This window comes from Carcharhinus amblyrhynchos, chromosome 4 (assembly GCF_965287045.1).
Source record: "Carcharhinus amblyrhynchos chromosome 4, sCarAmb.v2.hapA, whole genome shotgun sequence".
NCBI lineage: Eukaryota > Metazoa > Chordata > Chondrichthyes > Carcharhiniformes > Carcharhinidae > Carcharhinus > Carcharhinus amblyrhynchos.
The window spans coordinates 21,575,751-21,601,738 of record NC_137327.1 but is presented as its reverse complement, the minus strand read 5'-3'; the positions used below and the strand labels follow the sequence as shown (position 1 = coordinate 21,601,738).

At 41.1% G+C, this 25,988-nt stretch overlaps 1 protein-coding gene across 5 annotated transcripts in view; it reads right to left on the bottom strand.

Moving 5' to 3' along the window:
- Positions 1-25,988, bottom strand: part of LOC145341822 (uncharacterized) — a 707,529-nt gene that overhangs the window by 242,911 nt on the left and 438,630 nt on the right. For all 5 annotated transcript variants that reach the window (XM_080186786.1, XM_080186791.1, XM_080186787.1 and 2 more), the window contains 3 exons: positions 25,532-25,678; positions 9,270-9,428; positions 1,256-1,339 (listed from right to left, as the gene is read on the bottom strand). In XM_080186786.1, coding sequence (XP_080042912.1) covers positions 1,256-1,339; positions 9,270-9,428; positions 25,532-25,678 — 390 coding nt within the window. The remainder of the gene's footprint in view (positions 1-1,255; positions 1,340-9,269; positions 9,429-25,531; positions 25,679-25,988) is intronic.

Sequence of the window (25,988 nt, the reverse complement as noted above, 5' to 3'; positions counted from 1 at the left end):
AGCAACATCGGATTTTGAATTAGTATTCTAAGCCAAGCTCACCCTTTGTTGGTTTATTGTCTTCCAACTGTTTGCCTCTGGATTTGAAATAAACTAAGCTCCAGACCCTTGACAAAGAAATTCTGCAGCACAAAATGTACTGGTATGAAATTGTATGCTGCTGCAGATCAATTCTGACCCACCTGACTTCAGCCCTTTCTCCCTCCTCTGTCACCTCTGCCTAAAAGCAAACTCTCAGCTGCCTTCACACATTATGGAACCTTAACTGCACTAAAATAAATTAAAATTAAAAATGAAGCTTCAAAATGAGAACATTAATAATTATTTCCTCTGATGAAGACACTTCTTTAACCCAAACCCTTCAAATTAATCACACTGCACATTTCAAACTATGGATTTGCAAGACTACGGGCTAAAAGATTATTATTTCCTTTTTATAGTGCAGGAGTCACAATTACATTAAGGTAGGCAGTAGGCAAACACATTGGTGCCTCTTTGATTACCTGATTCTAATGTTCAATTCAGCTCAACCCATAATATTGGCCGGGTGAATTGCTCAACAGGTGGCTGAGCACGGTACATCATTATCACACATTTCAACCAACTTTCAGCTCTTAAAGGTAGCCCACCACCACCCTCCCCCACTCCTTAAAAGGTGAACTTTGCTCAGTAGAAGGAAGTTACTGCTGACTGCCATTTCTGTATTTGGCTCCTGGATAAGAGGAGGGAAGAGGAAGTGCTTCAAAGACATCTTGAAGGCATACCTCAAGAAATGCAACATAGACATCAATGCTTACTTTTTAGATAAATGCTTTGAGGCAAATTTTAAGAAAAAATTATATTTTAAAGCACTGTTTCGGTTCATGGCAAATTTGCAAACTAGTTCCAGCAGAAACCCAAAGAAAAGACCACTTTTCAAAACAGGTGCAAATTGCATTCAGTGCAAATTGAGCTTCTGTATTCTGTTGTGCTGGTTTAGAAAATATTGCACTAGATTGATAAATGGGTCCAAAGCAGAAATTATATTCACTAGGTTCACATTTCCAATGAAAACATGTCGCCAGTATACATAACTGTACAGCGATGATCTTATCAATACACATGACTAAAATAACTTGCAAATGCTTTTTGAAATCAAGTTCATTTGGCTCTACTTGGTAACTGTTCAGTGCATAAATGTGCTACAATATATTGTGATGCTAAACTCTGGAATATTTACGTCAAAGCTGAGCTGCAAGCCATGCATAACACATACCTTTCCTTCTGTTGCATTAGCTTTGTCCTTTAAGACTGTCTTTTCGTCTTTCAATTTATGAATTATGTCTTCTTTTCTATGCAACTGAAGACAAAATGTGTAACGCACATTCATTAACAGTATTATTGTTGCGACAAACTCACACCCAATTTTTCTGCTTTCTTTGCTGTTTTTTAATACAAACTTTAAAATTACAAAATTAAAAATAAATTGAAATCCATACATAAAGAAAGGACTTGTATTTCTGTTACAACATCTGTCTTTCATTTACGGCATTACCATAATACACTAAATAAAGCAACAATGCGATAATTTATCAACTTGGTAGAACCAGGACATTTTGCTTATGTCTAGAATATTACTGCATGTAAAATAGTGCATAGTTCAGAGGGGAATTTGTATTCTTATTGTTATGATCTCCATAAAGACCAATGACGTTTTAAAAAGAGATGATTTGTACTTCTAGTAAATAGTGGAACTGATGACCCAACAAGATTTCAGAATTTAAGGGACTTATAGGAGGCCTCTGACTAGTGTATGCCACAGGGATCATGCTGGGTCCATTGTTGTTTGTCATCTATACCAATGATCTGGATGATAATGTGGTAAATTGGATCAGCAAATTTGCTGATGATACAAAGATTGGAGGTGTAACAGACAGTAAGGAAGGTTTTCAAAGCTTGCAGGGGGATTTGGACCAGCTCGTAAAATGGGCTGAAAAATAGCCGTTGGAATTTAATGCAGACAAATGTGAGGTATTGCACTTTGGAAGGATAAACCAAGGTAGAACATACATGGTAAATGGTAGGAGTGTAGTAGAACAGAGGGATCCGGGAATACAGATACATAATTCCCTAAAAGTGGTGTCACAGGTAGATAGGGTCGTAAAGAGTGCTTTTGGAACATTGGCCTTTACAAATCAAAGTATTGAGTATAAGAGTTGGAATGTTATGGTGAGGTTGTATAAGACATTGGTGAGGCCGAATTTAGAGTATTGTGTGCCATTTTGGTCACCTAATTACAGGAAGGATATTAATAAGGTTGAAAGAGTGCAGAGAAGGTTTACAAGGGTGTTGCCGGGACTTGAGAAACTGAGTTAAAGAGAAAGCTTGAATAGGTTAGGACTTTATTCCCTGGAGCATAGAAGAATGAGGGGAGATTTGAGAGAGGTGTATAAAATTATGATGGGTATAGATAGAGTGAATGCAAGAAGGCTTTTTCCACTGAGGCTAGGGTAGAAAAAACTAGAGGACATGGGTTAAGGGTGAAGGAGGAAATGTTTAAAGGGAATATTGGGGGGGGAATTCTTCACACAGAGTGGTGGGAGTGTGGAATGAGCTGCCAGATGAAGTGGTAAATGCAAGCTCACTTTTAACATTTAAGAAAAACTTGGACAGGTACATGGATGAGAGGGGTGTGGAGGGATAGGGTCCAGCTGCGGGTCAGTGGGACCAGGCAGAAAATGGTTCAGCACAGCCAAGAAGGGCCAAGAGGTCTGTTTCTGTGCTGTAGTGTCCTATGGTTCTACTATAATAAATAGATCATAACACTGCTGACTAAATATTACTGGAAAGGCAACTTATAATTCAAACTACAGAATAGAACTTTTAGCACAACAAATAAAACATGCTGCATAAAACAAGGATGGGATTCTCCCAAATAGTTGTTGAATTTGTGTAAAAACTGGAGTAAATCTCGCTGTTTTTTCCAGCGGGAATTTCAAAATGAATTTGCCACATACTGAGCACTGAGAATGCATGAATTGTGCTAAAAATCTGTGGGCGAGGCCTGTTTCTGCTGGAGAGGCTGGCAGCATAGTGCTAAGCAGGCCACTGCGCATCCACTGATCTGTCAGCACTGGTATGAGCAATGCACACTGGCCCCGCACTGCTGGCCTCCTGATCGCTGACAAGCCCTGCAACACTGCATTGTTGGCTGTGCCACCCTACCCCTGCTTCCCGCACCACCCCACCACCCTCCATCCCCCTGCCACCAGCCTGATAGCTGGCCCCCATGGACTTGTCTGGGTCAGCCCCGACATCCACCACCTTCCTCCCCCCGCCCCCAGGCAGTGCCCATCTCTCGGTCCCCCCACCATCCATCCCCCCCGGCAGTTCTGATCTCTCAATCTACCCCTCCCCCCACATGTGTGTGCCATGTGGTAAAAATATGCAAAAATAAGAAGAGTAGGCTATTTCACTCCTTGAGCCTGTACTGCCCACCATTCAATAAGATCATGGCTGATCTGATTGTGGTTTTAACCTCAACGTCCTGTCTTGTCTGTCCCCAACAATCCATGACTCCCTTGTGAATCAAAAAATCTGTCTGACTCAGTTTTCAATATATTCAATGACCCAGCCTCCAATGCTTTCTGGGCGAAAGATTTCCACAGGCTGATGCCCTTCCTCATCTCTGTCCTAAATGGAAACTCCTCAAGGAGAATTCTCCCGTCCCATCCGCCATGAGAGTTGTAGTGGTGGGGGGTGGGGGGGGGGGGGGGGGGGGGGGGAGGTTGGGGGGGTGTGGTGGAGGGGAACCATGCAAAGGTTCATTGACCTTGGGTAGGATTCTCTGGTTGTGGGGCAAGCACGGCCGGAGAATCCCACCCCTCCATTTTGAAACTGTGCCTCCTAGATCGAGATTCTCCCACAAGGGAAAACATACAGATCCAACCTGCACAACCTTCCTCAGAATCAGCCCAGTGAATCTCCTCTGAATTGCCACCAATACAAAAATCCCTCTTTATGTAAGGAGACCTCTGTATGCAGTAATCCGTGTGCGATCTTACCAATGTCCTATAACATTGAATAAGACTTCTTTACCCTGATATTCTATCCTCTTTGAAATAAATGCCAACATTCCATTTGCCTTAATTACCTGCTGTATCTGCAAGGTAACAATTTTGGATTCATGAACAAAGGCACCCAGATCACTTTGTCCTGCAGTATTCTGCTGTCTTTCACCATTTAAGTAATATTCTGCTTATCTATTCATTCAGCCATTGACAACCTCACATTTTCCCACATTGTCTTTCATCTGCCAATTTTTACCCACTCATTTAACTTATCTACTTCATTTAACAAACTCTTTTGGGCTGGATTTTCATGTTAGAGGTAGATAGTGACAGTTGGGAAATTTTCAGGGGATGTGCATGTTGAAATCAAGCCTGTTGGGTCGGAAGCTGTTAGGAGGTGACAATAAAGATTGCCGAGTGTCAAGACGAACTGCTTAAAAGGCTTGCTTTGGTGCTCTGGTACTTAGTTCCAGTTGTTTTATTTAATATTATGATTTATAGCCCTTGTTCTGAAATCCTTTTATGGGAATATGTACATGAACTTGTAACCAGATGTAAAGTAGCATGTTGAATGCGTATAAGAATTGCATCTGTGCTGTCCTTGTCAGTAACGGTTGCGAATCTCTGTAAACCATCCTGTAATGTATCTTCAAATGAACAAAACCTATGAATCATTTACCAGTCCTGGTGTGAGTTTGATGAATTTGTGTAAAGCAGGCATAGCAACACAACACAATGGCAGCACTATGAATTTGAAGACCAGAGGACTAACCATGGACAGGATTTGGTGCAATACACAGGCTGTATGTCCATTGAAACTGTGGGAGATAGTCACTCTAGGCAGTGCTTTGCAGAATAGTTAACATCTGAATTGTGGAGTAGCAAGATAGATGGTTAATGGGAGTAGCAAGTCACTTTTGAATCAAACAGAAAAGCTGCAGGGTCATTATAATGTCCTCAGATGCCATTCCCATGCAAAAGCCATTAGCTTGTGAAATAGGAAAAAGCTGAAATGTAGCCAAAAAATGCTTTAAATAAAATAGAAGCTGCAATGGTGAATCTCTCCATGGAGTAGAGACATTACAAATTGCCTATACATTGGGGATGTCTGTAGAAGACAGAGAATATCAGCAAGATGATCAGCAAATTTCCCAGTACAAATTGGAATGCCACAGGTGTCGTATCCAAATTTAGGCTTTTCAAACAAAGATGGAACTATGCTTTTCCAATTCACCCATCACAAGAACAAATGGATAAGCAGTGAAAATAAAGATAGCCACTGGAAACAAGGGGTTGCCCAAAGACAACACTTTGGGCTTGTCTGAGGAGGACCAGAAGGACCTGGTTAAGCTATGGAACATGCTGGAGGATTAGCTTTGTATAAACTTCAGAATTCATCCTTTTGAGCTGATGTCCTATAGGTAGCAGCCACAAGGGTCAACTGATCAGTTGGTCAGCAGGTGCTGGAATACTGGCATAGACTGCGGGTTTTTAGAAGCTGAACTGATTATAGAGCCAGTCACAGTTTGAATGCCAACAGGGCATTTTGAAGAAAAAGAAAGGTCACAATATTGACACACTGCTAAAAAATGGCAGAAAAATACAGTCATTGTTGCTGGACAACAATACCTGCTTTGGCATGATAGCCAGGATGCAGATAACAAGCATTTCATGTAGGAAGTGTTGTCTACTGCAACCACTGCTTAGCTGCATGCATTCCAAGGTATGCGTTGTAAAAGGACATTATGCTTGCCACATAGGAAATGTAGTTCCAAAGGTGCAATAAGATGCAAACAAACTATAAGTATGTGCAACATATTGGCAGCAACAACAGGAAGTGTATCAGAGACCCTTATAAGCACATATGCAAGGGTAATGACCAGAAGGCAAGCAGGCCTTCAGCACTGTGAATGTGATACAATGTGTGGATAAAGCCAAATGGTTAGAGGCTCTTACTATCAGCATCACAGGCCCAAAGAAAAATGGCAAACACATGCTCACAGTCAAAATTGACATGGGTGCAAGTGTAAATATCTTACCAGTCAGAATTCTGAAGGATATGTATCTGGATCATTGGAAATTAATGATACACCCTATGACAGGTGAACTAGCTACGTGTAATGGATCATCCAGTCATTGCATATGTAAATTGACACTGAAATGCGGCTATGGCAAATTGTTTCCATGCAGACAAGTATTTATCTGGTAAGATGTAAGTGTATTAGCAATAGTAGGGTTACTGTCATGTATGGAGCTCAACATTGTAAGAATACTAATATACCAATTCTGGTTGATAACTGATATATCCAAACAAATTTGATGTTCCAGAAAACTTCAGAGATAATTCTGAAGATAATATGCCTTTAAGAAATGTATTTTAATCATGTTTCTCTGCAGGATGTTTCAAGCAGGCCCTAGCATTTTACTGGTGCTGTGCTGTCTGTAACCGGTATCCTTTATGGTGCTGAGGCAGTCTAATTGATATCCTGCTGATTTTAATCTGGACTAATGCAGTGTCTTGTGGGTTTAATGGTCCCTTAGGATTGCAGTGTGGAGCTTCATTGGGGGATGACTGACAGGTCAAATGATATGCCTAGGGACAACTTTTTTTAATAGATAAGTCCAGTTTTTAGTTTTGTTGCTCAACTGCTGCTAGAAGCGGATGGAAGAAAGCAATCTCTCTCTTTCCAGAGGCTTCTTGGAAGTTCCAAGATTGAGAAGCCTCAGAGAATTGATCCAACATTCAAAGGACCAATTCACAGAAGGTATTGAAAAGCTGCAAATCCAGCATCACAGGAGTATACTTGTTTCTGTGCCAAGTCTAAAGAAGGGTGTATGTGTGGGATGGTGTTAACTTGGAACAACAGAGATAGCTAGCTGTTAGTAGTATAATGTATTGTATTTAATTTTGCAATTGGTAAATATTATGCTAATTCTTTTTGTTATATTTTAACTGTGTTCTTAAATAAACTTTGTTTGATAAAAGCTTCCTAGTGGGTAACTTGAATCATACCCTGGAGTGAAACATGTTATGCTCATCCATACCAAAATCGAACGTAAAACTTAAGGTCTGTGCTAATTTCATAAAAAATGTTAAGAGTTTCTTGACCTGGGCCTTAACACAGTGCAACTCTGTTGACTGACCCGCCCAGAAAGTGCAGTGTGCATATACAGGAGAAGCTTAAGGGCTAGTCTGATGACATAGGGAGTAAAGGTATTATCCACAAGGGCATCAGCACATCGACTGGTGTGATTCTACAATGTGTATACTGAAAAAAGATGACACATGCTGGGTGTGCTTGGACCCAAGAAGTCTAAATCGTACTCTAAAGAGATGTTCACACAAAATTCCAAAACTAGAGGAATTGAATCCAAATTTTCAGGAGCAAAGATTTTCTTCAGGTTGTCCTGCAAACACAGATATTGTTTGGTTCATTTGATAAAGCAACCTCAAGAAATCACTACTTTGAGTGCAACGCTTAAAAGAAACTGTTTCCAGAGAATAGCTTTTGGTTTATCCATCATCAGGATCTGTTCCAGCATAAAATATTCCTGGATTCTTATGCATTGCTAATTATGTTGTGGTGATGGGAAAAACCAAAAAGAGTGTCAGCAGTATAGGGAGTGAATGTTGAAGGTGGTGGATAGGGTGTCAGTCAAGTGGGCTGCTTTGTCCTGGATGACATTGAGCTTTTTGGGCGTTGTTGAAGCCATAGTCCTTTCATGGGTATTGTTAGTAAGGCCAGCATTTGTTGTCCAAATTGTTTCTTAATGCCTTCGAACTGAATGGCTTTCTAGGTCATTTCTGAGGGCAGTTAAGAGTCAACTACATTGCTGTGGGTTTGAAGTCACATGCATGCCAAATCTTGTAAGAATGGCAGTTCTCCTTCCCTAAAGGATATTAGTGAATGAAATTGGTCTTATAATAATTAATAACAGTACTCATGAGTCACCATTACTGAGACTAGTTTTTAATTACAAATTTATTATGCATCTGGGTCAAGCACAAGGAGGCTATTTGGCCCATCAAGCCTGCATCGATAACAATGCAATTCAGGCCTTATCTCCATAAATCCATTTTTACCCTGCTAATCCCCTTGACACTAAGAGGCAATTTAGCAAGACCAATCAATCTAACCTGTGCATCTTTCGACTGTGGGAGGAAACTGGAGCTTGGGAAGAATGTGCAAACTCTGCAGTCACCCAAGGCTGGGACCTTGGCGTTGCAATGCAACAGTGCTAACCACTGTGCCATTCTGAAACTCCTTCCCGTTACCTTGGACCATATCACCATCCGCCTCCATATGCTTTCCCTCCCCTCAGAGCTGACACCTTTTACTATTCCCATGCCTACCCTGATACTGCTCCCTCCTGTTATCTGAGCCACCTTCTGTGACCTCTCTCCAGATGAGTTCTTGACCTATCAGATTGTGACCTGGACCTGCACCCCTAGCACCCGACCACATCCCACTACCCCCTTTGACCTTGAGTCCCATCACTAGTATCCTGAGGTCACCCTCTGTTGACACTGCTGATCCTATCCTTTAAGATATTCCCCTCCCACTTCCCTGGACACACTCACCCCTTTCTCTGGTAACACTGTCCAGTCTTTTCTCCACACTTCCACCATTCCCATCCATACTTTTAGCCTTCGCCTGCCTTGGTTCAATGTTTGCTATTGGCACTTGACTGAAGTTATGTGAGATCCCCAAGCAAGCAAAAGCAACATCTGCATACTCGAAGTCACGGGAAAGGTGAACTTCACCAGGTGAACATCATTTATATACAGGGGTAAAACTGAATGATCTAAATTCTTCCTGTCCAGGAACTTATTTTGGAGCACAAACTTAATTCTGGTGAGGTAGCCTTTTAATTATCATGCATGGGATGCTAATTAATGGGGTTCCTGACATTGGTTGGCATGAAACTCAATTCACTCTTAACCTACCATGAAAGCCACAAAAACAAAGTTCTAAGTTTAACCCACTGTTGAGTAACAGATATTTTGGCTTCCTCCAAATTAAGCATCCCTGTCTGTCATGATTCCTCCACTGGCAGGAGTGGAAAATTCCACCCATAGTGTTTTTCAAGGTATAATGCATGAAGTTAATTCTTTCCATTTGCAGACAAAATTGATGTTATAAATAAGCACATGTAAGTCACAATGGTATTCAATGGATCTCACATTGGAAGCTTACTGAAAAAAACCTAACAACTGACCTCCATCGACATTGTATTTTGCTTATTTTGCACTGCTAAATTCTCCACCTCCAGTCGTGCTTGAAGCTGTCCATTTTCTTCCGCCAATTCATGGCAGTGCTCCCGAAGTCCGACTCTTTCTTCCTCAAGCTGTTTGATTGTCTGTTCAAGTCTTATCAGCTGCAAAAATAGATGCCCACAATATAAATATTAGCTTCTAATTGCCGTGAATGAACAGAGCAATCATTTAAGTTTACATCACACAAACAGAAGTGTTCACTTGAATAGTTTCAGCTTTAAAACAGAAAACCATTACTGATCAACACGTGCCCTATATTATATCCTTTTGCTTTATATAATATGACATCAAGTGAATAAAATGCAATACTAGTTAACATTCCCTTAGAGCAACTGACTATAACCTTATGCACCACATAGTGACACATGCATCAAAAAGACAAGAGAAAAAATGTAGATTATTTTTTAGGCATTGTTGACGACATTGTAAAGTCATTCTTGAATGCAGTATGGGGTAAATGCTAAGTGAAAATTCACTGCAGTAAATTATCCTTTTGTGGTTGACATAAGTACAGAGTAACCTAGTTAAGATACCGCACATTAAAACCTTGTAATATATTTCTACCAGTCACATGGCATAACATTTTACTTGTGTTGTGACTGCATTATTTTTGACTGAAGTTTTGAGGGGTTTTTGAAAATAATATGTCGGCAACTAGAAGTAAATCAATTTTTAAATAATTTATAATAAAGGAAATACATAAAACAAAATAACAGTCTGAACGAGTCGAAAACTGGTAGATTTTATGGCCTTGCTCGTCCTGAAACTGTAAAATCCCACCTGAGGTCAACTGACCTTTCCATGGTTCGACTCTCTCCCGCTCTGATTCCCGTGGCGGGCGGGATGGTAAAATTCCGTTCAAAATTTGAGATTAAGCTGAAGTTGATAAACAACTTGAACTTTGGGTTGTGGCCATTGTTCGTGACCACTGCCATTGAAACGAGTACCGAACAGTGTATAAATCAGTGCAACAGGGCCAAAACTTACTGCTTATATAATTTGATTTGCACTTTTGCAAGTAAAATATTTCAAAGGGTTCAAGACTCTGACGAAGGATCATCTAGACTTGAAATGTTGGCTCTATTCTCTCCCTTTAGATGGGCAAAGAACAAAGAAAATCATAGCACAGGAACAGGCCCTTCAGCCCTCCAAGCCAGCACCGACCATGCTGCCCAACTGAATTAAATCCTCCTACCCTTCAGGGGACCATATCTCTCTATTCCCACCCTATTTGTCCAGATGCCCCTTAAAACTCACTATTGTATCTGCTTCCACTACTTCCTCTGGCAGCAAGTTCCAGGCACCCACCACCCTCTGTAAAAAACTTGCCTTGTATGTCTCCTTGAAACCTTGCCCCTTGCACCTTAAATCTATGCCCCCGAATAATTGACTCTTCCATCATAGGAAAAAGTTTCTGACTATCCACTCTGTCCATGACCTTCATAATCTTATAGAGTTCTATCAAGTCACTCCTCAACCTCCGTCGTTCCAGTGAGAATAAACCAAGTTTCTCTAACCTCTCCTCATAGCTAATGCCCTCCACACCAGGCAACATTCTGGTAAATCTTTTCTGTACCCTCTCCAAAGCCTCCACATCTTTCTGGTAGTGTAGCGACCAGAATTGAACACTATATTCCAAGTGTGGCCTAACTAAGGTTCTATAACGATGCTGTCATACCTGCTGAGATTTTCCAGCATCTTCTGTTTTTGTCAAAGAGTTTTAATATCTTTTTTGCCTTATGTCACATTGCTTCAGCATTCACAATCGTATTTAATGCCTGATGCATAACATGAAATATGTGAAGTGCACATGCTTGCTAATTTGATATCCAGTATATTGTATTAATTGAAAGAATTCAAACACTTGGAAGTGAGTTACCAACTTCAATTTAACCCGAATGCTCCCGGTTTTCATGAGCTGTGAGCTCTACAGCTTGCTATGCAGAATGTGTCCAGGGACAAATCATGTGACCCAATCCCAAAATGTAAGAACCCATGAATGAAAATACAACAATACACTCCCAGGTGGCATTGCACTTCAACACTAGCAATAGTTAGGGTTTGCAAATGTGATTAAATGTATTTCTGGAGGTTTCATGACATGATTTGCCCTCTTGTTCCAGCCAACATATCCATTCTTGTGGCTCCCTGCCCTCCTATATGCTAATTGGAAAGCTAAAACACTCATTTCCCAATTGGATAATGCTTGATTGTCAGCGAAACATTTTCAATACTTTTACATCTGGTAAAGAGCAATGTTCAAGGAAAATAAAAAAAAAATCTTTTTCATGCTCCTATGATATTTTTCCAAGGTTGCACACAGCAGCGTCCTGGAGATTGATCTTCAATTCTTGAAGGCTTCAGGCCAATCCTGCAGGGTTGGCAACCCTGGCTACAGTGAAGCATTATGATACCAGCAGTGATCTTACCAGTTGTTACCACAAAGCAAACACATGCTGGCGCAATTGCTTCAAAACAATTAAGAAAACAATTTCTGCCAGAGGCTGTTGAAATCCATAATATATGTTGACAAGTGTTGGTAAAATACATCCAACATTCTATGATCATTAACCTACCTTGAAGTAATTACTTATAGTGTACTCGTTTTTGTTTGGCACTTTCTTTACAATCATTTAAATTTTAAAAATACCATACATCACGTTTATGTCAATTTAAACGACAGTAATTTAGTTTTCAGTTATCCGTATTATTCCAAATCAAATTACTTAATTTCAGAATGGTTTGCATAAAAGGAGCTCTATTTTATAACACACCATTTGGAGAAAACTTTTTTAAAAGTCTTTGTTTGGTTTACATTTTAAAATTCTTCACCCACTGGTGCAAAGGTGGATGACAGGCACAATATTCTGTAACAGTAAGATCAAAGTCACCACCAGAGCCTGAGATAGTGATCACAAGGCATTCAAAATCAATTTGACTATTGATTGACTGGTTAGGAATTCTGTTGTTCTGAATGAGCTTCCATTCATGGGATTTGCTTTTATGAAGATATACAATGGGGAATTAAGATTTTTATATACACTGACATAAATCAAATAACCCACAGTACTAACATGTCATAGAATATTATCAAAAGGGTATTGCTACTTTAAGTGATGTAGTTAAGAGTTATGTCAGTTTCAAAAGTCCATTGCTACACAAAAGGAAGTGCAGCTTTCACTGCAAGACATAGAGGGAAGGTAGCAGCTACTGTGAGGGACCTTGACAAGAATACTCAATTTATGAAAAACTACTGCAGTACATGAAACCAAATTTGATGGGAAATGTCGGATGCATGAAGGAATTACAACCCCATTCAACAAGACTGAAAGGAAAGAGACATGAAGACACAGCAAAAGGTCCAACAATAGACACTCCAGAAGATGGCATGAGCGAACTGTTCAGTTTGTTAATCTAATTATCATAAAATAAATATCTTAAAATACCTATTTTGAAACAATTTTGGCAGTGCATGTGTGTAGCTAAGTATGGTGTCATATCATCAAATTGTGTGATGACACCAGTTACTATTTGTTTAATATTCCAATCATCTGCAAAGCCTTGATCATTACATGATTTGTTTCTGTACTGTTGCTATTGAAGAATAAAATCTGTTAAACTGAGGGTGTGTCAAGCTTAACTGCTTTCATTACAACTCGTCTGAGAAATTTGAAGCAAATACTGAAGATCAGTTAACCTGTTTGGAGAGTGTTAGATGTCATTTAGGATATAGCAAACAGTAGAAAATGACTGAAAAAAATCTTGTAATTCACATTACTATCTTTGTTAGCCAGTTGAGGAACAACATTGGTGTTGAGTATTAAGTCTCCCACCATACTACATTGTGAATGAGCAGCATTGAATAATGCTCTGTTAGACAAGATCAAATGAAATAAAAACAATACCCAAGAGAGAACAAAAAATTTGCTGCCAGTCTACAAAGGGTTACAGTTTCTTTAAAAAACAGGATAGCAAAGCAATCAGTCTCAGATGGGTCAAGTATCACATTTTTAATGCAGGCAGAAGAGTGCCCAATGAGACTAATTTTTTTTTGTTGTATGATTTGCACTGAAATCTTGTCAAAGAACTGTCAATCCTCTGCAGATCAGCACAGCAATCAAAAGGAATAACCTAATAGTCATAAAGCTACAGGAAAATTGAGGCACTGATTCACATTTTAATATCTGTAATTTCTGTAAGAGCAGGAGTTCTGAATACCAAATCACAATTTCTGTCAAACGATAGTGCGCTATTTCTCAATTCTGTTTATTGTATCTGAATTTTCAGACTCATATGCAAGTCATATTACTCCCTAAAGGTTGAAAAGAAAATACAAAACTTCAGCTCTTCCTTCAAAAAATTTCAAACTGGAGATAGGCTCACTTCAGTTTCCATATTCCTATTGTATTCCCTAGTTCCAGACATCAACGAATTCTATTATATCAATAATAACATAAAATAGTGAACAAAGAATACAAAGTACATGACAATAAAGTGACAATACCTATTGAGGTCAAGACTAGACTAGCAGAACAATGTCAGAATATGGCTCTGAAAGGATAGCCTTCCCAGATGTAGATTTAATCTTGATGGAATATTTGTCCATCAGAAATATTTTGCTATCCCAGTGTGCACTGCACCTCTCATTGTTAAAGGAATGGCTAAACCCACTTGAGTCAGAGAGACACCAACAGCAGTCAAGTGCTGCATTATCTGGCGAGAAAGTTCGGGGAGTTGCACGCTGGTTATCTCGCCAGAACCTACACTTAAGAGAAAATATTAGAAATTTTGTTCATTGACCAATGTCTGGTTCACGCATTTAAATCCTGGAGCTGGCTTAAAACCATAATGTTTTGATGAACAAACTCAAGCTAGGCACTCACAAAACATGACACTCAAAAAGGATTCAGCTCAAGAGGATAGTACACTTTTACAAGCTGTAAACAAAAGAATAGTTCATGGTTCATGTGCTTGCCTCATAGTGGAAGAAAACTGTTATTCGGGACCATTGAAGGTGGCACTTTCACTCAAATAGCATTTTAGGTGGTTTTAATAGCTTGCATCATATGTCAGGGATTGTTGCCAGATCCCGTTGAAAAGATCGTTGTTCAGCAAGTCACAAGGTTAGTTACTTAGTTTTTCTTGCCAGTAGGTCAAATTCCTTTACAGATAGATTTGAAATAGGAATTAGGCTGTTAAATTCTTAAGATGCAGCAGTCTCCAGAGTTTAAAAAAAAGATATAGGCTTTACTGAGTTGTTCTACAGTTGGTATTCTGCAGTGGGTGTTAGAACATAAGAACATAAGAAATAGGAGCAGGAGTAGGCCATCTGGCCCTTCGAGCCTGTCCCGCCATTCAATAAGATCATGGCTGATCTGTCGTGGCTCAGTTCCACATTCCCGCCCTCACCCCATAACCCTTAATCCCCTCTCTTATCAAAAACCCATCAACCCTCTTCTTAAAAATATTTAGCGAGGTAGCCTCCACCACTTCAACAGGCAGAGAATTCCAGAGATTCACCACCCTTTGAGTGAAGAAGTTGTTCCTCAGCTCCGTTCTAAACCGCCCCCCTTTATCTTGAGGCTGTGCCCCCTAGTCCTACTGTCCTTTCTGAGTGGGAAGAGTCTCTCCACCTCTATCCTATCCATCCCATTCATCATCTTATATGTCTCAATGAGATCTCCCCTCATTCTTCTAAACTCTAACGAGTACAAGCCTAGTTTATTCAGCCTCTCCTCATAGCTCAACCCCCTCAACTCTGGCATCAGCCTAGTAAACCTCCTCTGCACTCCCTCCAAGGCCAAAATATCCTTGCGTAAGTACGGCGCCCAAAACTGCACACAGTACTCCAGCCGCGGTCTCACCGATGCCCTATACAGCTGCAGCAAGACCTCCCTACTTTTATATTCAATCCCCCTCGCTATGAAGGCCAGCATCCCATTCGCCTTCCTGACCACCTGCTGCACCTGCAAGCTGGGTTTTTGCGACTCATGCACAAGGACCCCGAGGTCCCTCTGCACCGCCACCTGCTGCAGTTTTTCTCCACGTAAGTAATAGTCCTTCCTACCATTATTCCTACCAAAGTGGACCACCTCGCACTTGCCAACATTAAATTCCATTTGCCAGTTCCTGGCCCATTCGCCCAGGCTATCTAGATCCTTCTGCAGACTCTCCACACCCTCCGCACAATTTGCCTTTCCACCAATCTTGGTGTCATCAGCAAATTTTGACACCATACACTCGGTTCCCTCCTCCAGGTCATCTATATAAATGGTAAATAGCTGACGCCCCAGCACCGACCCCTGCGGCACTCCACTAGTCACCAACCGCCAATCCGAATAGCACCCACTGACCCCCACTCTCTGCCTCCTATTTGACAACCAGTCCTCTATCCACGCTAACACCCTACCCCCAACTCCATGTCCCCTGACCTTCTTCAATAACCTCTTGTGAGGTACCTTGTCAAACGCCTTCTGAAAATCCAGAAAGACCACATCCACTGGCTCTCCTCTATCCACCGCCCTAGACACATCCTCATAGAACTCAAGTAAATTTGTCAGACACGACTTCCCCTTAACGAAACCATGCTGCGTCTGCTCTATCAAGCAATTCCCCTCAGGATGCCTCGCTATTTCCTTCTTGATGACGGATTCTAACATTTTACCTACAACGGATGTTAAACTAACTGGCCTATAATTCCCCGCCTTTTGCCTGGCACCCTTCTTAAACAACGGCGTAACATTAGCCGCTTTCCAATCTTCCGGCACTTCCCCGGAATCCAGCGACGTCTGGAAAATAACCACCAAGGCATCCACTATCACCTCCGCCATTTCTTTCAGAACCCTCGGATGCATTCCATCCGGTCCTGGGGACTTGTCCACAATCAGCCCCTCCAGTCTGTTGAGCACCACCTCTCTAGTAACAGTAATGTCATCGAGACCCTCCAGTCCTACCACCGTTCCATCTTTAACACCCGGCAAATTATTCACGTCCTCCTCCCTGAAGACTGAAACAAAGAAGTTATTCAAGACCTCAGCCATTTCCCCATCCCCTACCACTAAGTCCCCCCTCTCATCCTCTAAGGGTCCAACGTTCACCCTAGCCAGCCTCTTCCTTTTTATATACTTATAAAAACTCTTGCTATCCTTTTTTATATTAAGCGCTAGCCCAGCTTCATAGTTTATCCTACCCTTCTTTATCAATTTCTTTGTCAATCTTTGTTGACATTTAAACCTCTCCCAATCCTCTTCTCGCCCACTACTCTTAGCTACTCTAAACGCCTCCGCTTTTAATTTAACACTTTCCTTCACCTCCTTCGTTATCCACGGCTGATTACCTCTCCTCCTACGGTCCTTTTTGACCATCGGAATAAATTTCTGCTGAGCACCAAGAAAGATCTCCTTAAAAATCCTCCACTGCTCCTCAGCAGACCTACCGTCCAACGTGCTCCCCCAGTCCACATTCGCCAATTCCTCTCTCATCCTACCATACTCCCCTCTATTCAAACAAAGGACGCGTGTCCGGGAACCCACTTTCTCCTCCTCCATCTGCACCAGAAACTCCACCATACAATGATCACTCTCCCCAAGAGGATCCTTCACCGCAAGGTCCCTGATTCTACCCTCCTCATTACATAACACCAGATCCAAAACAGCTCGCTCCCTCATCGGCTCCAACACACACTATTCAAGGAAACTATCCCGGCAGCATTCCAAGAACTCCTCCTCAAGCCCACCGCGTCCAACATGGGTCGACCAATCAATACGCAGATCGAAATCCCCCATAATTACGGCTGTCCCATTCCTGCACGCCGCACTTATTTGCGCGTTAACAGCCCGCCCCACCTCCAGATCAGTATTCGGGGGCCTATAGACGACACCCACCAGCGTCTTCCTCCCTTTGCTGTTCCTAATCTCTACCCACAACGATTCCACTTTCTGCTCTTTGGCTCCAATATCATCCCTTGCTACCACCCTGATGCTATCCTTAATCAGCAGAGCTACGCCCCCCCCTTTTCCCTCTTGGCAGGCTGTCAATTTTCTCCCCGGTCCTTGTTATCTGAAGACAGTTTTGGTCACATGATTAACTGCTATTGTCCATGTAATGGGTTGGAGCCAGAGTGATTGATACACTGTAGGGAAATGATTGATAACCCATCAACATACCAGCTATGATTAACTCACTGGAAGACCTTATTTGATATTCCACCCTCACGGCTCTGACACGTTTGGCAGTCAGGATCTTCCATTCAACTGATAAGGATGATTCCTCTTGACTGGAGAAACAGTTTTGCATCTGAGAACTTTCCAGAGGCATATTTAGACATGAGGTAATCCTTTGTCTGTGCTGAAATTTCAGAAGTCAACAGGCCTTTGGCAGCCACCTTTCCAGCCTTGTTGATGTCCATTTTCAAATAAAAGATAATTCCAGGAAATTATGTACTGACTGCAGTCCACGTTTAAAGTTATAAACAGGGCGTGCCTTCACTGGACATGATAACATGTGTACAGATAAAAAAAAACACATTGGCTGAAATTTTTCAGCTGTTAACCTCGATGAGTTCTTCTGGCCATGCTGCCGGCCATTGGCTTCCCATCAGTGAGGAGTGCATTCAATGGGAAACCCCCCGTTGACAAGGGCGGCACCAGAAGATCCCACCAATGACCAATGACGGGCTGTTTCTATTGCAGCAGGTTGCGTGGAAAATCCTGTCCAATGACTCTGTTTTGTTATTTCATAGGAGTTGTAAATTACCCTGATTCATTAAAAAAGAAATAAATACAAACAGCAAATGGTTCAGCAAAAGATCATCTGGTGAGTTGGAACTTAGATTTTGGAAGAAACATATCTCTTTTCTATTTTCATTTTGCTCTTAGAAAAGAGGAAATCAGCTATCCTGTTTTCACTGAAAATGTACTGGACGCCACTTAAATAACTTGCATCATGGATGACAAATTCATTCTTAATGAGAGGTTTTCAATAGTACAGTACAAATATCAATGGCAGAAACTAAACCGATACTTATGTTCTCAAAAATTATGTTACGAAATGTCAAGTTTTACAATTGCAGCAATGCATAAAGATTTAATATGAATATATAATCTTGACATCCTAATACAACAGATGAACTTATGTAAAATAGCTTCAAGTACTGTGCAAAGTATACATGATCAGTGTCTAGTAAATAATTCAATTAAAACTTAACATTCATCTTATCTGAACTTTCAGTTATGACATTCTTTTGTTTACTTAGTGATGCAGTTCGTTAAAATATTACCATACAAAATAAAAAAGGCATAGAATCCCTACAGTGTAGAACAGGCCATTCAGCCTTTGAGTCTGCACCGACTCTGTGACAGAGTACCTTACAGTAAGAAGTCTCACAACACCAGGTTAAAGTCCAACAGGTTTATTTGGTAGTAAAACCCACAAGTTGGTAAGTACTTTACCCAGGCTCTCTTCCCAATCCCATCCTTGTAAACATACACATTTACCATGGCTAATCCATTTAACCTACACATCCTGGAATACTAAGGGGCAATTTAGCATGGCCAACGCACCTAATCAGCACATCTTTTGGTTTGTGGGAGGAAACTGGGGCACCCAGAGGAAAACAACACAGACACCGGGAGAAAGGGCAAAGTCCACACAGATTAAACCCGGGTCCTTTGAGGTGTGAGGCAGCAGTACCAACACTGTGCCACCATGCTGCCCATGCCATTGTGATTTAATAGATAGTAACAGTGTGACAGCAAGTAACCCATTTATAGTATTATCTTTAAATAATCAATATAAATAAACCAAGACTTTTGCATAAATCTGAATTAACAAGTATACAAGTGTTCATTTTCACATAGTTAGGGAAAAATAATGGACAAAAATGTTTAGCATGCCTCTGTTAGAGGGTTGGTGACTAAAGCCCCACATCAAATAAGCATTTAGAGCTGAATTTTATATGGAGACTGCATGTCCCAGTGGCATCACCTGAAGCAGATGACATTTCTGCTTGTATCAAGCGGTCAGCTGAATATCATCATGCAGTGACTAACCAATTAATTTAATGGAAGTGTAGGGCCTGCCCAATTCATCTGTGGAGGTGGGTAACGATGAGCCAATAGCAGCATCTGCTGACTTGAAAGTGAGTGCTGGAGCCATATTTAAAAGGCTGCCACATTTGCATTACTGACTTCTTTGAAATGCTTACTGATCAGAATATGCTGTCTCCTGAGCATCAGTACAGAAGATCCCTCCTGACCAACATTGCAGAACACACCAAACACTGCTGAATGGGAGCCTACTACAATGGAGGGAAGAAAGAGGGAGTTTCCACAGTTCAGTGATGCTTCCCTGCAGATTCTCCTCCAGGTTGCAAGAGCAAAGCAGGAACAACATCTTCCCAAGAGATGAGAAGAGACCATTGAGTCAGATCAAGTAAATCTGGACAGAAACTGGAGATGAAGTCAGAAATGGGGGGAATCCCTCCCTAAACCAGGGTGAAGTGCCACAAATTGACCCCTTCAAATCAGATGTCCACACCACTTTTCTGTTTAGAGTTTGGATGTGGCAACTTGAGAGAGTGTGCTAACTGGGAAGGGAGCACCCATCCAGTAGGTGGTGAGGTCTGGTATAGTAGCATATCCCTTCAGATACATGACTACTTCTTGAGGTGTCTTTGCTGACCCTCACAAGGTCCCTGGAGAGTGGATGTACAGAGAAGGCATTTGTGTGCCCCCATCATGGGTCAAAAGATTTGCCACCAGGATAACTGTTTTGCTAGTTGTTATGGAGAGGCAGTGCTCCTCATTCTGTTTGGATGAGATGCTTAATAAAGAGAGGGTCAAGATCAGAAGGTCTCCACAAGCTGCATATCCTGATCCCAGCTGAGAAGGAGACATCTCTGGAACTGGCTGGGTCTCAGGGTGCCAAGCAATTGCTGATGGTGAAACAGGAGTGTCATCACAGTGGAGTGAGAGAATGAATACATGGGCACAAGGGTGCATCTGGGTCACATGAGGCAGTGCTCACATATCCACCACTGAACACATGGAGCTCCACATCAGACATGGTTGGGATAAGGATATATGAAGTCCTTAACATCTAAATGTTTGGGTGCTCATGTCAATACCTATAATCTCAAAGCACAGGTAGCTAGATAGTGCTAAGCAATCTGTCCAGCTCTAAGGAGGATGAGGGATCCTCAGAGTGCACCCTCACATCAATCATCCTACAGCCTCTACTAGTGCAGAACCAATTGGTGGATATGCACTTGTAATTAGATTCATGGTTGCAAGCAGATGAGCATATCATAGATGTCCTTGAGCAGGTAACAAATGTAATGATAGCCAAGATCATTGACCATTGGAAGACTTTGGGAAGCCATGCTGAACTCCAGGCTAATGATGTGCTCTCAGAGCTTTGAGTAATACAGTGCCTGCTGGAGGAGCCCATCCAGGTCATAGGTGTTGCCATTTCTCTGGATTGGTGCATATTTGGTAACCCTTATAGATGGCAGACTACTCAGTGGATGTTGGAGATGTGGGAAGAACTGCATATCATCATCTTTTCAATGAGCTCTATGCTACAGTGACGAGCCTAGATTTGGTTTCAACAAGGTTGTTGTCTTCCTTTTGGTCAGCAGGGAGGCACAAGTGTACCTTCCATGGGAGGAGGCCTTCTGCATCTGGGGATTCTTCTCAGGGTGTTCTGTATGGACAACCTTTCTGATCATGACTCCAATGCCTCATGCTGCTGTAACAACAGAAGAAGCTCCTGCACCATCAACATGCTCAGGCCCTTGAAGCCTCATGCAGCCAGATGATGGCTACCAAGGTCATCACAGACCATGGCAACAAGGTCAGCAGCCTGCCTCCACTTCAGCTGTTTGTGGAGGCATGGGACCTCATATGGGCACATGTAAACAAGTTATGCATGCAAATAAACTTGGGATCCACAGGCATTTAGACTTTGCAGATGTTAAGGCTTTATTATATTGCAGCAAGGCTGCTTTTGGTCAGTCTTTTCATTCTTGCTGTCCACTCATATCATCTACAGCCTTTCTGCCTCAAATAAGCTGCTAGTGTCCAGTCAATTCCTCTGCTTTGTCAGCATGCAATGACAACCTAGGCACTAGGTGATGGAGTGTGAAATGAACCAGTTGACAGCAGATCCACATAAGTGAGACTTATTACATGGATTGTGAAAGGGCATCAGGTTCAGAGAAACTGGTAAGTATAAAGTTGTTCCTCCTTACATATTTAGCATTGTATGCTCACCCATCCCCATGGGATCCTGCAGCATGGCACATTAGTTGGCAATAGCCTCCCTGGAGAGGCCTCAATATGCACTGACACTGCTGCTCGGACAACTGGAGATGTTTGAGCCATGTATGATAGATTCTTTTCGGAGGATAGGCCCTTCCTTGCACAGGAGGCGGTGGCATATCCTTCAGAGCGTTTCTGTGTTATGTCCACCTGATGGGTGGCCCTTTTGCTCCTGAAGGTTTTTCCTGTGGTCCACCAATAATTGCTTCTCCCTCCCTTTATACTGCTGTTCCAATTACTAGGGTGTCATAAAACTGGATGGATCAGGTGCGTGACAGATGGGCTCTGAGTCCTGTTTGTTCTTTGTAGCCACTTTTCCTAAATTTTTCCATGACTGGTCAGTCAGGAGCACATGTCACGGTCCCTTTGTGACTCTCCATTGATGCTGCCACCTTCTCATGCTCCTTTCCTTGGTGCTGCTAGACCCCTTCTGCTACCATCTAGCAAAGGCTTCTATTCCACAGCCACCCTTTGCCTCCACATGGCAGAGGCAGCATTGAATGGTTCCTCTTTGCTACCTCCCATGTGCACAGTACAAAAAATTCTAAAAGCATAAAATTTGTTGCAAACACATTCTGTTTGTATTCTAAGGCCCCCACTACTGCTGGCCCTGCTTTCTGCGACTCAGTAAAATTCTGGCCATAATTTAGGTTGTCATTTGAATGCACTTATAGGGTGCGCTGCACTGTTGGATGTATCATTTGTCAAAGGAGATGTTAAATCAAGATGCTGTCTGCCTACTTAGATTCCGTAGAAGATCCTATGGTATTACTTGAAAAGCAGGGGGATTTTAGCCCCAACATCTTTCCCTCAATAGATTATACATTCATCTAACTTATTGCTGAATGTATGACCATGCTGTGTAAAAAAAAAATTGGATCTTGTGCACGTCTACATATCCACAACGATGACATTTCAAATGTATTTTAACTGAAAAGTGCTTCAAGATGTTGAGGTTGCAATAAAGATGACTGGAAGGATGTTTATCCTCATCTTTTCTCTTTCGCAGCCTTGTTGCTGCTTGAAAGTTAGGGAATTCTCTGACCTCACTGGTGGCTGGGATTTTCCAGTCCCATTGCAGTGAACAAAGGTTTGGCTGAGATCCAAATTCTCTAATTGGTGGTAATGGTGCCGTGGAATGTGAGTGTGGAGAATTCTGCCTGGACTTGATGAAATCGATAACCTTCTCTTGTATTGCAAGACAGTTGTTATTTTAGTTTGATTTACTATCACATGTATAGATATATAGTGAAAAGGATTGTCTCTTGCACAGTATACAGACAAGGCACACTGTTCATAGAGTACATTGGGGAGAAGGAAAAGAGAGGGTGCAGAATGTAGTGTTACAGTCATAACTAGGGTGTAGAGAAAGATCAATTTAATACAAGGTAGGTCTATTCAAAAGTCTGATAGCAGCAGGAAAGAAGCTGTTCTTGAGTCAGTTGGTACTTGATCTCAGACTTTTGTATCATGTTCCCAAAGGAAGGTGATGGAAGAGGGTATGTCCAGGGTTTACTGTTTTATAGCAATATAAACATTCTGCTATTTAACATTCACTTGCTGTGAAGGCAAATCTGTATTTCAGGTAACCTGTTCTTTAATTCCTGAGATCAACTGGAAGGTCCTAGTTGTTGGTGAAGATTGTCTGTCTGCTTTTGTAATATACAGGTTTGACTTGGTGTAATGGATACAAAGTCCTTGCTGAATTGGCACAATGCTTTAGCAGCACAATGCATGCTACACTGGGCAAATGTAGGGATCAAAGTGAATAGTATCTGGCATTTGCAGCTCTTAAATTGCCACTGATTGTCCTTATGGGTTCATGGTGAAAAATAGCTGGATTCAAGCAAGCCATCTGAGGAAGTAGCTTTGGTGATTCTGTGACAGGACGTCCTAATGAGAAAGCTTTGTGGAGCGGGCTGTTATCCTCCACAGCAGAGCAAGGCTCAGAGTTTTGTACATGGAGATAGTAGAAAGAGTCGTTGCCACCATGTGACCCATCTTTGGCTCTTTTTATCTGCCATGTGAAGAATTCAAGGATTATCATGCAAGCAAATAACAAATGAGAAAATTTCAAGTGACACATCCAAGTTCATTTCAACAGAATTTACATCACAACATTTAAGAAATGGAAAGTGTAATAGTTTAGTAACAAAGTACTAAAGGTTGTCGCAAGTATTTTGTTGATCATAACATTTGTGCTGTGGTTCAATATTAGGCACAGCAAACCTCAGTTCCTATCAAATTTCCAAGCTTATAATCAAATATTGATGTTCTTTCGAGTAGTTTAACTTAGAATAAAAAAATGGTTGATTAATGATTAGCTCTGAACTAGTCCATTAAATTCTAATAGGAAATAAATATTTGGGCATAAGCATCCACTATAACTACCCTTGGTTCTGCCTGGTTTACTTCAGTTAATTTTGACAAATGAGGAAAGAAATCATTTGCTGTTATGGTTTAGGTTAGAAACTCTGAAGTGTTTATGAAGCCTGCCTGAAACATAAATTTTACATCTTGAACTTGGCTAGGATAGGTTCCACTTCAGGTGTGACTCAAAAGATCTAAGAGGGAGCTTTTATCAAACAAAGTTTATTTAACAATATAGTTAACATGTATAGTAAGAAAATTAGCAAGAACTTTTATCAATTACGAACAAGAAACAAAACAACCATTATAACGTATAACCCTTAATCAAGATAGCTACAATGTTCCAATCAAACTAATCCCATAGCCAACATACCCTTTTAACAGATTTAAGACAGCACAGCTCACATGATACTGGAAATTGAGTCCTTTTGGTTGGTGAATTGAAAACTCTCAGTCTTGATTTACTCAGAACAGGTTGAAGTCAGAATAGCTTCCCAGAACATCAGGGACTTTAGGCAAACTACCAACAGCAAATTATTTCCTTCAGGAAGGCAAAACCTCGCTTTAAGATCACCAGCAGAATTTCCAAATGAGACAGGGGGAGAGAGAGAGAGAGAGAGAGAGAGAGAGAGACATCTGTTCAGCTTGCTATCCCTGATAAAACCCAACTCTAACTGCAGCCAAACCCAAACAAAACCTTAAACTCACTGAAAAAACTGTCCAAAAACACATGACTTCCTCCTAACAATGCAGGATCATAAAACTAATTCCAGAATAAACACAACCAACCCCACTTAAGCCACTTAAGTAGAAATAAAAGGACATTTCCTGTCAAGCCAGCAACAATGACATCAATGAAGCTGTGCGTTGCAAAAATCATGTATTTTTTTTTAAAGATACACACTAATGCCACATTGGGCTAATGATGAATTAGCCACTGTGGAAGCATCAAAGTGAAGTGTAAGATTCGAAGTGGCAAGATTTTGCTTTCACAAATAATTAATCATTACAGCAAAATGCAACATTTCATGACTTGCTTTAGCACAATAAAAAATAGTGCAACTGCCTTTTAAAACATTTTACTGGCAAGCGTTTTACACTGGTGAAAATGATGAGCTACAAATTCCAAGCTGGAAAGAAAATAGGGAACATTATTAATTATCCTACACAATGTGCAATGTCAGCTGCATGGGAAAACCAATTTCAAAAATGTCCCTCCAGTAGTTTTGTTGTGGTGATATTCCAAGAACACAAACCATTTTTGGCGCATTTTCTCCTTGTAAATTCCACTTCTATCAATGACTTGAACATTTTCTGTGGCTACCTTAAGTGCGTAGATGTATTTTGTGGCAGCTATATGAAAAGAGCCAACTCCAACACAAGTGTTGATCAATAAATTGGATTCACAGCCTCTAGATAATGTTTATTGACCACTTTTTTGTTAAATTTATTAACCCCATTGCTTTAAAGAGTAGCTTATTTATGCATATGCCAAAAAAAAATTGCCATTATACCTTGTCTTTAGCATGCTCCTGCTTACTCCGTTCTTGGCACAATTTCGACTCCAGTCCACAAATTGTCTTCTCATATTGTGTGGTAGTCACTTTTAAGTCTTCATGTGCATTGTTCATTGCTTTTATTTGTTCTACCTTCCCTGCAACCTGCCATGTAACAACATTGAATGAATGGCAATACTTACATCTACTTACATCACATACAATACAGTTATAAGTGCAAATCATCACATAACACCTTGTATTATGAGAAGACAGAAAAACCTGTGAGAGATAGGTATTTTCTAACCTTCTGTTTAGTATTGCAGGCAATCTGCTGTATCTGACTGCCAAGACCACTGCCGAAAGAGCTCAGATTTTAACCCCATGCGTTTGAGTGGGGTATATAGTGGGTAGAAATTCGAGCAGCATTCATGCACCACATACATGCGATGCTCCCATGTTTCAAGTATTTTGG